General features: G+C 43.1%; 1 protein-coding gene across 1 annotated transcript; it reads right to left on the bottom strand.

Moving 5' to 3' along the window:
- Nucleotides 1–656: 656 nt before the first annotated feature.
- Nucleotides 657–2,625, bottom strand: LOC144828128 (general transcription factor II-I repeat domain-containing protein 2B-like). The gene is made up of 2 exons (XM_078686245.1): nt 1,398–2,625; nt 657–1,300 (listed from the first exon to the last, which is right to left on the bottom strand). Exons 1-2 carry the CDS (start codon nt 2,623–2,625, stop codon nt 657–659), a joined length of 1,872 nt encoding a protein of 623 aa, XP_078542371.1.
- Nucleotides 2,626–18,473: the final 15,848 nt, after the last annotated feature.

Here is an 18,473-nt window from a genome sequence, read left to right as displayed (position 1 = left end):
AAGAATTGTGAGTTTTGTCTGGTTTGAATTTACACTTGGATTTTCTATCCGAAAAAGGGTCCAACCAATTATTAAAGTCACCACCAACCACTACATTAGGATTAGATACAGTTAGTAGTTTCATTTTTATAGATTGCCAAAATTCCGGATCTGATTTAACAGGCCCATAAATATTAAATAAAGTAATTTGCATTTTGTTGATGATAGTAGCAACTAACACCCAACGACCATAAGTATCACATTCTGATGATAATATTTGTTCATTAATTGATTTATGAAATAGTATAGCAACACCACCATGACGATCCGTAACGGGAGAAAAGAAAATTTGATTAACCCATTGACATTTGAGTTTAAGAGACTCTAGATCATGGGTACTCACAAATTTACAGTGTGGTTTGTGGCCGAGGGCCGCATCGGTGGGGGCGGGGTCATTTGGGGATGGGGTCATTTGGGGGCGGGCTAGAGGGGGTAAAAAAAGACCACTGCCGTTTCAAAACATTACTAGACTACATGCAGCACATGTTTATAGTATTTTTTTATTAGCAGACAAGAGCAACCTTAAGTGGGATTGAATGGCAATTTGCAGCAACCGTATATTCAGCACATGCCCAGTGCAGCAAAGGCTTCAGAAATAGATATGTTAAAGACAAACACTACGAACTTATTTTACATTTCATGTCACCAATTCGTTTTCTGTAATCTGGTACCAAGTTGGAAACGGCAAGCCTTAAGAGCTGCTCCAGATGTATGTCTGTAAGCTTATTTCTAAGTTTGCTCTTCAACAGTCCCATTGTGGAAAATGAACATTCGCAAGCATATGTTGACCCAAAGATACAAAGTACCTTCTGGGCCACTGTTAAAAGAAGAGGAAACTTGTCAGGGGGCACCATTTTACAGAATTCTTCTGGTGCTTGCCCCAAAAAAGATGCTTCGAGGGCTGAATTGTGCTGCATGTCAATGAGCTCTAGTTCTGATTGAGCCCTTTCCATGCCAATAAGGGTAACAACATCAAGATTCCGTGCACTCACCATCCAGGGGTTTTCAACCGGCCTGAAAAGAGGGGTGAGGGCTCTGAATTGCGAAAATCGTCGTTTGATCTCCCCAGAAATTTCCTCAAGACATGCACCAGGGTCAAGGTTTGCCAGAATTTCTTGTGCATCTGGAAACCTCTGCATCACAGCCAACAGTTTTGGAAAGTGGGTGAAGTCACTATCATCCAGTTGTTCCTTGAATAGCACAAGCTTACTTTCAAAAGCATAAATACCATTTATGAGGGAGCACACAAGCTGTTGTTTACCTTGCAGGGTCAAATTGAGAGAATTAAAATGTGTGAAGAGATTTTAAAGAAAGAAAATGGAACATAACAAGCCGTTCTGGGAATGATTGGCCTCTACTGTTCACAAAGAGTTCAATTTCAGGAAGCAATGCAATGAACCGCTCCAGAACCTTCCCTTTGCTTAGCCAACGCATGTCAGTGTGCATCAAGACGTCGGTTTGTTCCTCTTCAGATTCCTGCAGCATTGCTTTAAAAAGTCTATGGTTCAGAGATTTGGCACGGATAAAATTAACAATTTTCACTGCACCTCTTAGGACATTATTCAGTTCTCCATGCTTTAATTTTGCACACAACACTTCCTGGTGAATAATGCAGTGGTAGTCTATCACAGTCTGTCCTATGAGCTTCTTTTTATGCATAGATACAAAGCCTCTGTCATGGCCTACCATGGTAGGAGCCCCATCCGTTGTTATGCTGACAAGAGTGTTCAGTGGTATGTCATTTGTTTTAAAGTAGTTGCACATACTGTCCAGTACATCTTCTCCTCTTGTGTGCCCTTGCAGTGGTAGAAGGCACCAGAGCTCTTCTTTGGGATGAAGCGATTGGTCCAGATACCTCACCCAAAGTAATAACTGGGCCACATCACCTATGTCTGTGGACTCATCCATGGCAATGCTGAAGAATGGTGACTCTCTCACTGCTTTGATCACCTGTTCCTGGACGTTTTGTCCCATTGCCTCTATTCTGCGTGCACATGTGGAATCCGATAGCTGCAATGCACCAATTTCCTTTAAAAGGCTGGCTTTATTAGTGTAGTTATCAAATAAAATTTTGGCTGCTGAAAGGAAATATTGCTTCACCAGCTCTGCATCTGAGAATGTTTTTTTATGTTTGGCAAGCAAGTAGCATATTTTGAAAGACGCTTCGGTTACAGCCTCAGATTCCTTCATCTGGCAATGGAAGATCTTCTGCTGGGATGGAAGAGCTTGCTTCAACGATGCCACTTTTGCAGAACGCAGTTTTGAGTTCAGTGGGAAGTTTGCAGTGTATTCAGAGTGCCGCGTTTTGTAGTGCCGTTCCAGGTTATACCTCTTAAGGACATTCACTTTTTCTTTGCATAGCAAACAGGTGGCTTTTTCTTTTGGACATTCAACAAACAAGTACTCTTCTTCCCATGCTTCCTGGAAGGTCCTGCGCTCTGTATTGATCTGGGTCATTTGCAAGGCTTGGAAACTGGACTGTAGGCCATTGCGGAGCTCTCCAGCTAGTTTGTTACTTTGCAACAAGTAACAAGGACCAGGAATCTGATTTTCCACCGGATGACCAATGGATCGACACCGCCCCATGACCGATGGACCGACATGACCAATGGACCACCACGTCCCACGACCGACTGACCGACACTGCGTCATGACCGCTGGACAGACACCACGTCACTACCGATGGACCAACACCACTTCTCGCAACAGATCTGTGAGCAACACCAAAGTAATGGTTTGTTTAAACATACAAAGTAATGGGTATATCTGTACATGAAAAAACAGGAGGCTTTCCTAAAGCCTGAAGTTTATGCATTAAATGTGTTACTCAATAGGGATTTCAAATAAATGGCATACACACACGTATATACAAGCACAATAACAGATGTTTATTGCTACCCAACTAGTTTTATCAACCTCAGATGGAAGAAAGGCACGACCCATCAGGATTTGCACCTGTCAGAATGAGGTAGAACAAAGGCCCGGCATGCACACAGTACAAGGATACAGAGTAGAAAACATATGGAAGGAGCTAATCTGGACAGCGCTATTTGGTGTGAAGCACCTGCCAAATGAAAGGAATCTGAAAGGCTCAGATACAATGGTCAGGTCTGTAGAGAGGGGATGGGCGAGGGGAGGGGACAGGTTTCAGGTGGGGGTTAGTAGAGCAGGCGGAGAATCAGAGGTCAGGAATAACCAGAAGATTGGGCCAGTGGGCAGAGTCAGGTGTGGCCAGAAAGAGCAAAACATCCCAATTGTTAGTATTTGTTTGGCATTTCATTGCCCAGTTACAGCTTATTACGTTATATAATTCAACAATGCAGCTTCTTAAATATCTCCATCTAGCTGAAAGTACAAACAAGGAAGCAAGCATTAGCAAAGCCAAAAGGTCTAGCCTTGGCAAGATTGCAATGAATTGAGAGCTTGATGCCGTCTTTGGCCCAGTCACTGAAAGTGCACAGGTGCACTCGCCTAAATTCTCAATGTGTTTACGTTTTATAATCATGGCTAGTAACAGTGTTTTCAATATTGTAACACAGCAGTAGCTCACTAATATTACTGCAAGTAATGTCTGTGACTCCACTCCCAATTCTCATATGTGAGTACCTGTTTTGATCTAACATTATTACAATGGCATGTGAGACAGGTGGGGAGAAAGAGAGAGGATCCTCACAGCCAGCATTCCTACCACCCTTCCTAACGCACGACTTGTAGATACCAGTCGTGTTGTTGAACAGCTGGTCAGGATGAAGCCTAGGCCCAAGTGGTTGGGGGGAAGGGGAGCGGGTTAGCTGTGTGGGAAAGACACCTGAACGCACCGCTGTGTGTGGGAGCCTGAAACCTGCCCATCTTTGTACACGTGATCCACCTTTTTGCACCCCTCTCCCTCACAAAGTCAATCTCTTTGGCTTCAGAAGCATATAACACAGGTATAGCAACAAGAGAAAACACAAAGAACAAAGAGGAAGCAGTGACAGCAGTGCAAGATTCCCAAGTGTGAATCACAAGCTGTGGCCACCCATTTGATGCCATCACCTTATGTCCATTACTTTTGCTTGCAAACTTTTAGAAGTGAAATGAATAATGCACATTTCCTACATGTTTGTACATAGATGCATTCTCCTGGAGTAAACAACACTGCAGTTTTCTCTTTACAGACTATAAATGCACTTATACATGTTTTTTAGTATCCTAGGGACAGTTCAAGGAAAATGTAGCTAAATGTCTTACAAGGCAGTGCAAGCAGGAACCTCAATAAGTCAGTCTATAGGCCCCAGGCATGCAAAGGTAAACGGAGAGAAAGAATTATTCGGCTGTGGCACTGACAGGGCATACATGTCTTTGTCTTGCCCTATTTAAGATGAATTACTGAAGCTGAAAACCTTGTTTGTTTTACTAATCCTAAAGGAAGTATTTTTAGAATACATATTTCATACAGAGAAGTACATTTTCCATTGGTGGTCATGCAGTGGGTTGAAGAAGGCCATTGATAATGTTTCATGTATGGGTCTTATCAAAAATATTTTTAAGAAGATTCAGTAATCTCCAGGTCATTGGTAGTATCACCCACTTTTAAATTAACCTGCCTAGGAGCTCACTGTTTCACAGCTCACGGCACTAGATGGCGGAAAGAGTCCAAGTGTCTGTTTGCTTCCTTACAGACCATGCCACTACCACCCTCTGTACCAGTGTAGTTCCAGAGGGAATACTCAAAAACAGCACTGTTTTTACATGATCTCCTATTCACGAATCCCTGCCTGTTTGGGATATGTTCATCTGCATTAAGGGGCTTTTAGTTTAAATGATCCCAAAATTAGGCGTGGTAGAATGCAAGATGATGTCAGCTAAAATGGCAGAGCTGCCTGGTTTAGCACTAAACTTGACAATAAAACAATCCCCTTTTACAGTTCCTTATTGTGATCCACTCCGTATTATTCCTCCCCTAGAATGAAGCAAATGCTACTGCATCTCTATTTTTTTAATTAAATACAATTTGACAAAAGAAAAACTTCCCATCAGAAACCCTGAAACAAGTTTTCAGTTTTTGGCTAGTATTATTTGAAATGCAAATCTTTAAAAAAAAGAAACATAGTTTTCTTTTACACTGGGCATTTTAATTAAAAGAATTTTGGGTAGGGCAGGTGGGAGAGGAGCACATCATGGCAGTATGTCTGGGACATCGTGGGCTGTGGGAATGCGGAAAGGACGTAAGGCGGCCTGAATGACAGTGTTTTTAAGTACAGAACCTTGCAATTGTCAAACACCTTCAACGTAAGTCCCTGCTGCAAAAGCCAGTCCTTCCCCAAGAACAAATCAATACATACTGCAAAACAGGTGTTCACCCCTTTTGCATCCATGTCAATTAAGTGAGGTCAATGTCAGTTATGTCACCCATTCTACCCTGCCACTTAGGTGAATCCACCTTCATGGAAACATGTTCAGGTGGTTCGGCGGGAGTTGGAGGTATCAGGGCACCCAAGGTGGATTGCAGTTTAAGGTTCCCTTCCCCATCTTCATTTCCCTGCCCCATCTTCCCTGCCTCATCTTCACGTCCCTGCCCCATCTTCATTTCACTGCCCCATCTTCACTTCCATTCCGTTCCCTCACCTCTCTTTCCATCCCTCCCCAGTCACCTCCCCTCCCTTTCCATCGCCTCTCCCCTTATCTCTTTCGCTTCCCCCCTTGTCTCCCACTCACTTTCGATTTGCTTCTCGGACCCCTGTTCAGCGTGCTTCATTGCTGTGCTGGCACAAATTAAGCACGTTTGCTTTCAGTCCCCCGAGCTCAGGTGTAGCCCACGCCCACGCCCACCCCCACTAGCTAAACTGCAGGCCACAGGACAAAGGATGCTTCCAAAATGTGCATCTCCCCCCAGAGCCCCACTAACATGCACACGCCACTTTTCTCTTGTAACACACTGTTTGCTACCTCTCTCATTTTGTTTGCTTTCCATACTTGCACAAGTGCCACCATTGCCTAAGTAACGTTTGTTCTTTGTTCTTGTGTTTGAAAGTCCTCCATTTATTGCAGTATTATACCATGATGTGTACTTTGTACGCTTTTGTAACCTGCACACATGTCACTTTTTCCTCCTGTATTGCACCGTTTCCTACCTTTTGTATTTTGTTTGCTCACGATTGTCACTTTTGCCTCATGTAATATAACGTTTGCTTTTGTAATTTGTTCACACGTAATTGTTCTCATGTATCAGTTCTGTTCCTATTGTGAGGCCTCTGACACCTTCGGGTAAAGTCCACGCTATAGAACAATGCATAAATAAATAAATAAATAAAGCTGAGGAGTGCCCCCCCCACCCTCGACAACACACTCCTTCATGCACGGGCCTCGTATCTTGAGGTGCCCCTCTAATGAGCCCCACCCCTCACACAATATGACCATGGTTCACTTACCTATCGAGGCTGAAGTCTTTACGGTGGTAGTGAAGATCTCCATGGCTGGGGGCAGCGAGGACTTCAGTGAAGATTCTCCCGGGCTGCTGCAAGGAACGCGACGAAGGTGACGATTCTGCGGGGCTGCTCCAATGCGATGAAGATTCTCAGGGGCTGCTGCAGAGAGGGACATCGACGTCACCACGGACACAGGAAGCTCCTTAACAGGTCCTTTAAAAGTCAGCTGTAACAGCGCTAGTTACAGCTGACTTTTAAAGGGCCTGTGCTTCGCGCCAAGGGTGACGTCACAAGGGCGCAGTCCAATCAAAGGCAACCAAAAGCAAAGAAGATGGCCGCAGGAGCAAACGTTGTGAATACGTATTCAATACGTATTCACAACGAATTCGCCTGCGGCCATCTTCTCTGTTTAACTTTCAACTTTATCCATGAAGGACATGCACGGCAGCAGGGTCCGCGGGCCGCCAATTAAGTCCGGACGGGCCGCCAGCGGCCCGCGGGCCGTACTATGAGTACCCCCTGCTCTAGATCATTGCAATGGGTTTCCTGTAAAAAAAGCAACTTGGGTTTTAAGTTTAGCTAAATGAGACAATACCTTTTGACGCTTGATAGGATGACCTAGACCATGTACATTCCACGAGACCACATTAACCGTGATGTTGGATTAGGGGAAACATGAGGGAACAGGAACAAGAAACTGCATTAATAACAAGGAGAAAGAAGAAAATAGCATTCTTAACATGTGATGATTAAAATATGTAAATAAAGGCAAAACATGTACCATAAAACAAAATGGACATACAAAAAGAAAGAAGGAAACTAAGAAAAAGACAGAAAGAAGAAAAAATAGGAAGACAGATCAAGAAAGAAGTAAACAGATCATGTAGAAAAAGCTTAAGTTTGTCAGGATCATCAAATGAACATGACCGTCCTTCATGTGTGATTTTGCAAAGGCCTGGATGAAGTATTCCATATTGAATATTAAGCTGTCTTATTTGGGGACATAGGGCAAGAAATTCTTTATGACGGGCATTTGTTGAGTTGGATACATCCTGGGATATAAAGATATTATGACCTGACCAGATGAGCCGGCGTTTAAGTCTTACTGCCTTCAGGACATGCATGAGTTCAGTAAATTCCAGGAAAAGCATTATGATTCCACATGGTTTATTTGAAGAAGTATGGAGACGACCAAGACGATGTGCTCTCTGTATGTTGAGGGGAGTTGCAGATGGCTGACGATCCAAAAGTTCAGGCAAAAGCTTCTGTAGGAAGGAAACCATATCAGAGCCTTCAATATTTTCCGGAAGTCCATAAAGGCGTAGATTATTCCTTCGATTACGATTTTCAAGATCCTCCGTGTGCATTTTTAACTTGTGAATTTTTTGTTCTAATGTTGGAATCCTTGAGGAAACATCTTGGAAGTCGCTTACTCGCTGTTCTAGTTCCAAAACCTTTCCCTCCATGACAATCCATCTCTCTTCAATCTATTTTAGCTTTTCATAGGTAGTGGACATGAAAGGTTGAAGGTCACGTACTTTGTCTAATATAGTCCAAGACTGGATTTTGTGAAGATAGAATAGGAGAAGGTACATCAATTCTATGTCTTTTCGGTTTAGTGCCAGAGGAAGAAGATCTGACAGTATGAAGATCGCTAGCCATTGTGGAACACTGAAAAGAGCGATTTATAAAGCACAGCGCTGGATGGGTACGCCTCAGAAAAAATATATTAGAAAAGGAGTAGATCCTGTGAAGATGAGGAAGTTATAATATCAAAGATCCCAACATGTGCCACACCTTATAATGAGACTATTGAGCAGTAAAATCAGGAGAACCTGAGGAAAGGTATATCAAATGTAGGACCCCATTTAGAGATGCATACTTGTCTCCCTGCCACATAAGATATTGAGATATTGGTAATGGGAGCACTGTTAGAAGTCAGACAGTCAATGCCCAATTATTGTTTCAGATGAAGGAAGGAAAAGAGCACATATACATCTGGAAACAGGCATAAAAAGAAAAATATGAGTGGCTCAATATAAAAAGGCGGGAGTGTTGGGTGATGTTAGTCTCTCTGAAGTGATAGTGACTTTACAGCCAAGCTCCTTTTGGTAATGGGTGCATCAATCCCAGGTTGATAATGGTGCAGCCATAATCTTGCCAGAAAAAGTCATTAGAATATAACATATTTTGCAATTAAGTATATTCTGGCAGTTTGTTAGGTGTGGCACATTAAAGAAAATTCAATTGGTCAGGCTGGGCATTAAAAAGCTAATTGAACTTGTAGCAGACATTTTATAGCAAGAACGGTTCACAAATATGGTAATGCGAGGTATTCCATGAAGAGGAATCGGCCGCTGAGAGAAAACGCGAGCGCCGACTCCAAAAACAAAATGGCGGGCGCCCGCGATTTTGTGAAGAGAAACTCACCGCCGCTGCAAAGGGAGTTCAAAACCGGTGTCAGGAGCGTCAAGTTCGGCCAAAAGGCACACGGCACCCTCATTAAGCCATTGCAATGATCCGTGGTTGGAAAAACTGGCAGATGAGGCACCAAATCTTGACCAAAGTCCCGCGTCACTGCAGAGCTCACGCTGGATCCGACATATTCCTTCGGTGCGGAAGCCACGCCCCCTCCTAAACAGGTATTCCTAATTGTATCATAGTCATATATTCATGTGCATTACATTATGATTGTTCTTATAAGTATAACCAAGAATGTATTGATGGTTTATAATTAAATATTGATGCCATTTTGCAGTGGTTTGGAAAATACAGTAGCTATCAATATACTTGCTAATTTTCATGGTTCAAGTAAGCTCAAAACCGTGTTGTTCAAGGTTGTATGTTTGCACATTTACAAGAAGAGCAACCTTGGTTTCAAACCCTCAACGTGGAGGAAGAATTTCATTAAAATAATGAGTCCTGCATTGTATTTAGGAGTTTTTTTTATATTTATGTACACACACATACACACACGCACACAATATATATATTTACATACCCATTACCCTAGTGGCTGTTGTTCAAGGTTAGGTATAGTTAGGACCCAGTTTCCATTGCAAACTTATTTTTGATTTTGAGGTGATCCTTTAAGGTGTCCTGAGAAAGAGGGAGGGTACTAATATTCATTTTCCTCATGCAGTTTTCCATATGAAATTTTGAAACTGAATTACTTAAAATTTGTCAGAAAGCTAGATCTTGGTCCAGAAACTGTGTTTTTTTGTGATTTGGTGGACATCAGTGCAGTAGTTTTTGAGACATAAAAAAAAAGGTATGTATTTTTCACACTGCACACAGAAGATATTATCTGATTAGCTGCCACTACATCAACAAAGATGTGACAGCAGATATTTTAAGACTGAGGTACTCAGTGCCCTGTCCTGGAAAAATATTTAAAAAACATAGCTGGGTGAGGTGGTCTGAGAGACTCCCACCCTCCCCCGAGGGACAAACGTATTTTTTTTCATTGACACAGCAGATCCGCAAATCCATGGCACAGAAAATAAAAAGAAAGCTGCCTACTTCACTCTTTTAATATGAGCCTCCTGGGGTGGTCCAGGTCCTGGGGGTAGTTTGAAATATATTTTAATGGGGAGGGAGAGTGCACCCCTCCTCCCCAAGCCCTATAGAATGCTTGTGGATACCATCCTTGGGGCTGATAAAAATAATTAGGTGAGGGAGTTGTGTGGCCTTCTCCCCCAATCTCATTGAAACCCCTTGGACCCCATCCCATGGGGCCAATATTGTTAGTTAGGGGAGGGAGCATGCACCCCTTCCCCGTGTCCCACTTTGGTCCCCAGAACCCCATCCCAGGGGCCTGATGAGAGCAGTGTCTCGGGAACCCCATCCCCCAGGACACGGGTATTTCCTGCCCAGAAGAGTGCAGGCATTGCCTGCCCGCGCTCTCCAAGGCAAGAAACAGAATGTTGCTCCTGTCTGGTTGTGAGTACTGAAAAGCTGCGCCTGTCCGGACAGGAGCAAAGTAATAGAACTGGCTCCGAGGAAGGTAGCTGGTTGGGGAGCCGTCAAGGGTGATAGCGGCCACTGGGCTCCCCTTCAGCCCCCGATGACTTGGACATATTGTTGTGGGTACCCCAGGTAGACACCGGTCTGCCCACTTAAAAAATGAAATGCTGGCACCCAGTATAGATGCTGACTCTGAGCCCACATGGCTTTGTGTCTCCCCTGAAGCCCGCAGCATCTTGAAGATGTTGTTTTGGTGTGCCCTGGATGGGTACCAGGGCACCCACTTAAAAAAAAATGCCAACTCCCTCCGGCACCTGGTATGGCTGGGTGGGAGCTGCAGGTACCATGGGGCCTTGGGGCTCATGCTGCGGCTCCCAACTTAGAAATATAAAAAAAGTGTGGGTATCCTGGGTGGCCACTGGCCCGCCCAATCAATCAATAAAACTTTATTTACTTTGTTACAACCATAAAAGTATGCACATGTTCATCACACATAAATTGACCCATGACCATAAAAATAGAAGTTAGACATATTATTATAAAATAGTTAAAACCAACAGTTCATCCCCATACGCCCAATACTTCCAATAGAATATGTACAGTACTGTTATCTTTCAATTACACCATCTCCTATTATCTTCAGGGAACACATACGTTTATTACTCTGTACACTTGAGGAACACTTTAACTTTACACATAAACTTCCCCATGTCACGGGCTATGTCTAAGTTCATCAAACCCATTACAAGGTTAACAGCTTGCACCCTATTCGTAATCCTATCTTTTCTGAATATTGGGCATAAGAACTCTTTTCGTATATCTAAAAATGTCATACAGTCAAATAAAACATGTAAAATATCGCAGCGGGTACCCAAAGTGCAAGTGCATTTCCCATTGTAATCTAACATGATTTTTTTAACCCCATTGTTTGCGTAACAGGGGTTTATGCCAATTTGCGCTTTTAACACCTCCCGTCTTAAGTGGTAGCTGGGTAACCTATCTACATAAGGTTAATTTGATCCATTTCCCAAGCCAAGATCATGTGGGACACTGAAGTTTTCTGCAAAAGATACTCCCAATCATGTATACAGGAGGTATCAAATCCCATGTCCTAAGTTCTTTCTTATCTATTAGTGGATGCCCTAGCTGCGGGCAAGGCTTTAAACCTAACACTCCATACGCTTCCCTTAGTGAAGCTCTTGTCTTTATCGCCCATGACAGCTCACTAATGGGAATTTTAGCTTTACACCACTGGGAAATTTTATGGGAGTACTCTGCGCCTAATCGCTCCCCAAAACGTTTTAGGGCCATACAGGCTGTTATGGTCCAGGAGGTAATTCCCAGCTCTAGTCTTGCAGCTTGTACCATAGATAATTTTGGCAATGAGAACAAGCTTTTTAGAGTATTTCCCTCTTCTTTATCCCAGCTGATTTTGCCACTTAAGTAAAGTACTTCTGCCCCATACAGGAATTGTGGAGGGACCATTGCTAGATAGGCCTTTATAACCGGCCTGTCCGACATTTCTCCGTATACACTATTAAACCTTTTTCGGCCCTTCAGCGAAGCCACTGCCCTCATTTTTAAGGTTTCCAGATGGGTATACCATTTTAGGTTATCCGTGAAGCACATTCCTAAATATCTATAATCATTTACCCTCTCGAGAAGTTCTGTACCAAGATACCATGTGAACTTTGTTTTCTTCCTCCCGAAACATGAAATTTTGGTCTTCTCCATGTTCACTACTAGTTTTTTTAACTAAACAGTAATCTTTAATCATGTTTAGTTTTCTCTGAAGACCTATCTCCGTCTGGTCCATAATCACCAAGTCGTCTGCATATAATAAGCAGGATACATGGTTTCCTCCCAGTTTCGGGCAAGCCCCTCTAACCCCACTTAGTTTTCGGGGTAAATCGGCTATGAACAGGGAAAAGAGTAAAGGATCAAGTATGCACCCCTGCCTCAAGCCGTTTCCAATCTGGATCTTCCCTGACAAACCTTCCATCCAAAATTGTTTGGGCCCAGTTTTCAGTGTGTAAGGCCTGGATCAGGGCCAAAAGGTCATCCTGTATTTTATACCCTACCAGGGTTGCCCACAGCTGTTCTCTGTCCACAAGATCAAATGCTGCACGGAATTCCACAAAACAGCAGTATAAATTACCCCTCTGTTCCATTGACTTCCTAGCGATGGACCAGAGAGCAAAACAGTGGTGCACCGTTAAATGTCCTTCTTTGAACCCACCCTGTTCTGGGGGTACTATTTGCTCATCATATGCCCACTCCTTTAACAACCCCAGGATTACCTTGGAGAACACTTTTTTGCCTATGTCCAGGAGATTTATTAGACAATAGCTTTTAGGGGAGTTTACATTGCCTTTTTTATGTATTGGCCTGGCAATCGCCCTTTCCAACTATCTGGCAAAGTTCCTGTACTTACTATCCTCTGGAACATATTCGAGAAAAACTCGGCCCACCAGTCTGAATTTATTTTTATGACGACTGCTGGTAAATTATCTGGTCATGCAGCTCATGTTAAATTTAACCCAAATAGTATGCTTTTATTATGACCTGGGGAGAAATACATTTTCACATCTTCCCTGACCACCGGCCAGTTCTTTGATACTAATTTCCCTCTCCTTGGCCATTTGCCATAGATTTCCTCAAGATAAGCCACCCACTTGTCTTCCACAACGGAGCACTGCAATGTCCCTACAACTTTCCCCATACATTCTTGTATCATTTTCCAAAAACATTTGGCGTTTTTGCCTTCTATTGCCTCTAGTAAATTCACCCAGCATTTATCTTTATAGGATCTCTTTTTATCTCTGATAGTTGCTTTATATTTTATCCTTAATTTCTTAAGTTCAAGTGAATATACCTCATTGTAACTACCTCTGAGGCATCTTTCATGCCGCCTAATAGTGACCTTTGCCTTCCGGCAATCGTAGTCAAACCATGGTTTATTATTGGGGAATACTATAACCTTACTTTGTGTCCCATGATTACCCCGTTTAATTTTTATCCTGTGGCATTCTACCAGCTGTTTTATTATATCCTCATACCAGGATATATCCTCTCCTTTCTACCCCCACTGTTAACTGGAGTGCACTCAATTTCTTTATATATTCCTCACTAATCCTAGTTGTGAGACGCTTAGGATATTCAACCTCTACTTGTAGCGCTTTTTGTTTCTGCGGTACCCTATTTACCTTTAATTAATTCTATCAGTAGTGGGTAGTGATCACTGCCCTCTACCCTACCTATTTCAAAGTGCTTAATTAAATGGAAACTCCATGACTGAATGAATGCATAGTCTATGGGGCACTTTTGCTGCCCTATTTTAAAAGTACGCTTTGCGGGCCGATCCGATTCCTTTCTACCATTAGCACAAAGCATGCCCATGGCCCCCAACATCTTGCCATGCTCCACGTCTTGGGTTGAACTACCACACCTTGGGAACTTGGCAAACTCTATATTAAATACTCTTAGCAGCTCCCGCTGCCAAGAGTCTCTTTTTTGGGGGTTTAGTCTATGATTAAACTCGCCCAATAACAATAACACATCTCTAAGGTATATATCTTGTAAACCCTCCAGGTCCTTTTTTAGTCGCTCCAACTCCGCTTTATACTCATTTATTCTTCCTTTGCGTGTATACACATTTATAATGCATAGACCTTCCCCACCTGCATTATTATTTGTTGTCAACACTCTACTATCTAACGCCCAGTTACACTTTAAGTTCTAAGGATTTTATGTCTCTCGCTATCCTTGTTGAAACTAGTGTCATCTGCCCGCCTGATGGCCTACCTAATGATATCTTTCTTGTGGGTTTTACATGGTGCGTAAAGCCTTCCGTAACAGGGGTTTCATCGCACAGCCAAGTCTCCTGTAGGCAAACAATATCGGTCTACCTAAGAATATCTTTGAAGCTTTCAAGAACCATTATTCTTTTATATCCATTGACATTCCAAGACAGAATGGCCAGGCTGCGCGACGACCCTAGATCCTAATCCACATTACTCAGATACCCGTCTTCCTCACCATCCATATATGCCAATTCTCTATATCTATTCCCGGCTAGTACATCTACATCATCCCACCCTGGGTTTGTAGGGGTTATAGTGATTTCAAGGGCTCCCTTCATACCTCGTCCCGAACTAATCATTTTCCCCAACCGCGCATGGTTCCTAAGGAATGGTTTCCCTTTTTTATCCATCTGCACATCCTCTCTTTTTATTAATCTAATTTCTTCCCTTAGCATCTCGGCTTCTGCCTTTTCCATCACGACTTTTATTAGTGCTGAGTGGAGTAAGATCTTTGTTATTTCTTTCCCTTTGGTGGTCATCAGGAACCCCACTTCCTTTAGATCTTCTGAACTAACATAACTTAAACTAGGACATTTTGCGAATAAAGAGGGAAGCTGTGAACGATTTAGGGGGTTTAGTTTCTTAACTCTTTTCCCTCCCTTTCGCTGTCCTGTTGGTTCTACTAATAACCAAGTATCGAGGGGCCTATCTAACTGCATATCTGGCGATCTTTAATCTGGTGTTTCTTCCCTCCTTTGGCAAGTTACTTCTTCTTTGCCTCTGTTCCTACGGCTCATCCCCAAAATTGGGTTGCTAGGCCCTGCAACTACAGACATCTCCCTACCCCCTTCTAACAGAACGTCCTCCTTTTCCCCGAGGTGTTTCCTCAAGATTCCATCAGAACTCTTTACCATAATTTTTCCTGATTCCCCCCTTCTTTGTCCCTCAGGTCTGCAGGTGCTCACCCCTGTATCTGCAAATGATAGCTTCTTTATTTCTGGCCTTACAACCTTGTTGCTTAACCTTTGATCCCTTTCTCCTGTTGGTTTTTAGATGGGGCCTTTTCCCCCTACTACGCCACCGGGTATTTGGTTTTATGCCCCTCCTTTCCCCATATCTCTTTATAATCATAGGCCAGCGGGATATATATATACTGAAGGTTCGTCCTCCTTAGGGCGACTCACTCTTTTCACTTCTATTCCCATATCTGCATTAATACCGTCCTGTATTTCTACTGATCCTACTAGGGAGGGCATTAGGCTTTTAATCTGTGTCAACCCTCCAGTTATATTCCTAAACTGATGACTCTGGTTTTTAGAATTTCATTATTTAAAACTGAAACCTCTAGAATGCCCTACAAGGTTTTCTGCAACATCAGCATAACTTTGAGCATAGATAAACTGGAGGAACCTGTCACCTCGAGGCTGTGTGGGGGGAGGCCTGATGAATCAGTTTGAGCAGCATAGGAGTTTTCCAATCTTACTTCCAATTCAGACTAAATACCCTCTGGACAAAGTCTTCCTCACACTGGGATTTACTCTGTTTTGCTCTTTCTTCCTCCACCACTTCTACATCCCTGACCTGAGTAAATAGCGACTGGAATAACCATGGCGAGGAAGACAAACGTGTTTCCATCGGGATCTCAGCAATATTAAAATTAGTCTGGTTCAAATACTCCACACTTATAGCTGCATCGTCCTCTATAATTTGTGGTGTCACTATCTCACTCATCTCCTTATCTGGCATCTCCTTCGATTTAAAAAGTTTGCCAATAAAGTCTTTGATGGATTTTGAAACTGCTGAACCACCTTTTGCGCCTGCAATCTTGAAAGTTGTCGACATTTTCTGTAAACTTGAGTCCAAGGAGGGGGTAGACTCCCTCACTGGTGTTTTACTTCCAGTGGGTGTCACCATATCAACATTCATGTCATTCGAGCCTTTTGGTAAGTCAGAAGTATCCTTCATCCCAATGCTTTTATTTCCTAATTTCTTAAGGCATTTCAGGGCTTTCCAGGATTTAGTTTTCCCTGGGGCCATTACTTCTGCTTCTCTTGGCTCCTTCCTTCCGAAGTACGTCGTTTTATGATGGAATTTTCCTTCACTTTCTTCAGGTTCACGCTGCACTTTGGAACACTACAACTTACCACTCTGTGCGCTTTATAATTCCCCTAATTAATATTATATAAGAGGGAATAAAATGTCTCTCCACTTACCTCTGTTCTGTCGGCCCACACTCTTGCCTCCACCACTTCTCGATAACAACTTGCTTTCTTTATCAATCTGCTTTTACTCCAATTGCTCAGGCACACTGCTAGATTAACCTTCCATGGGGTGTTCAGTGCATATCATTTACCCTTTCACGACTTCAATTCTTAGTCCTATCCCTCCTTCGTGGTTTTTAGCCACAATTTTCTGCCTTCACTTGTGCCGGTTGGATTTTAATGTCCTCCAACTCCACACAAGCATTTACTGCCAGCCAATGTGCACAGGGATCGCGACTCGTGCCTCCCGTGCCTCCCGTTACCGGGCTCACGGTCATGGAGCGACTGCCACCCTGTTGTCAGCCCTCGCCGGCGGCGGTGAAAAAACCCACACTCTACGGGCCTCGACACGAGACACTCGCTCTCCCCGCTGCGGGTCCCGCAGGTCTCAATGGCGGCATCAGGAGCGGGTCTCAATGGCGGCATCACAAGCGATGGTCGGCGGTCAAGAATCCTCCCTGCCGCGGGTCCCGCGGGTCTCGATGGTGGCACCAGGAGCGAGTCTCGATGGCGGCGTCAGAAACGGAGGTCAGGAGCGGAGGTCGGCAGTCAGGAGTGCAGCGTGAGAAGTGGGAGGTGGGCGGTTCCAAGAGCACGTCCGTAACCACACAGAACAGAGGATCAAGATTCTAACAGAATTCAGGGGAAAGGCTCTCTGGCCCACCCAAAACTTTTCAAAAAATGGAAAAGAAGAACAAATTAGCGACAGGAGGTGCTCATTTATAGTTTACTGCTTCGGCAAAAAGGGCCTCAGAATGCCCTGCAAGGACTTTTAAGTCATATTTGTGTGTTCCCAATGCTGTCCCTAGAAGGGGCAGGGGGCCCAATAAATATTTGTTTTAATGTTCTGGAGAACTGCAGGGAACACAGCACTTTAAGCTGGAGCTGTACTATCTTCAGCTGGAGTCCAGGGCCCCCTTGTGGTTGGTTCTATGGCTGTACTTTATGGCCTGAAAAATATTAGAAAAAGACTCAAAGGCAAGTTTAATGTTTTTATTTTAAAATGCTTTATTAAAAAACATGTTGTGACATTCACTATTATTAAACATCCAATTTGTGAATTTAAAAAAACACACACATTTGATTATAGTCAGTGGTGACTTACTTTTTGTCAAAGCCAATATGTTTGCACTATACATGTTGATGTGCTGACCTCCTGATAAAGCCAATAGGCCCCCTGTTTTTTACATTTTGGTGTTTTGAAACTTTGACAAAACTGTAGGCCTGTCATACATAAAATTACACTGTGTGTTGCCTGCAAGGGGGTGGGTGCAGGGCATGGCCACAGGGGCCCAAGCTGTGCATGTCCTTCAGCGGGTCGAGCACTGCTAATTATCTCCCATATTGCATCACTCATTTCATGTTCGATGACCTCACTGAAAACATCACTGCAATCTGAAATTACATCACTGACATCATTGACATCAACACTGTGTATAGTAGGGTCACAAGTTAGAATTCTAACATGCAGACTGAAACATGTGCTATCAACACAAGTAGCAGTCTGTCTATTAACTCCCAAGTGTACTCCCGTAGCTTTCCACACTGCTTTATTAAACAGGGCACTAACATTTGTGTTTTTGACAAAGTGTGGCACACCAGAAGCCATCTTGATGGAATCAAAACTATAAAACTTAAAGTATTTTCTTAAGAAATGAACAAACCAAGTGCTTCTGTTTTGTCATAGAAAGTATGGTTAGTACTATAACAAACTGAAATGAGGACGTTTGCTATGAATGCTTAAAAATATTTCTTATCCATGTCAGTAAAAAGTTTGACAAACAGAGTAAAACATGTACTTTCAAGACCAGAAGTTGTCTGCCAGTTCACTCCCCAGTGTTCTATTGCAGCTTCCTACAGTATTCTAATAAAACCCTTGAGCACTAACAGTTTTATTTATGACAATAGTGTGGCACACCTAAAACAATTGTGACTGAATCAAAGCTGTAAAACCTAAGACATTAATAAAACAAGGGGTTATTATGGTTAGCGCATTA

The sequence above is a fragment of the Lissotriton helveticus genome, chromosome 4_1, assembly GCF_964261635.1.
Source record: "Lissotriton helveticus chromosome 4_1, aLisHel1.1, whole genome shotgun sequence".
In the NCBI taxonomy this organism is placed as follows: Eukaryota; Metazoa; Chordata; class Amphibia; order Caudata; family Salamandridae; genus Lissotriton; species Lissotriton helveticus.
This window is presented reverse-complemented; position numbering and strand designations above follow the sequence as displayed.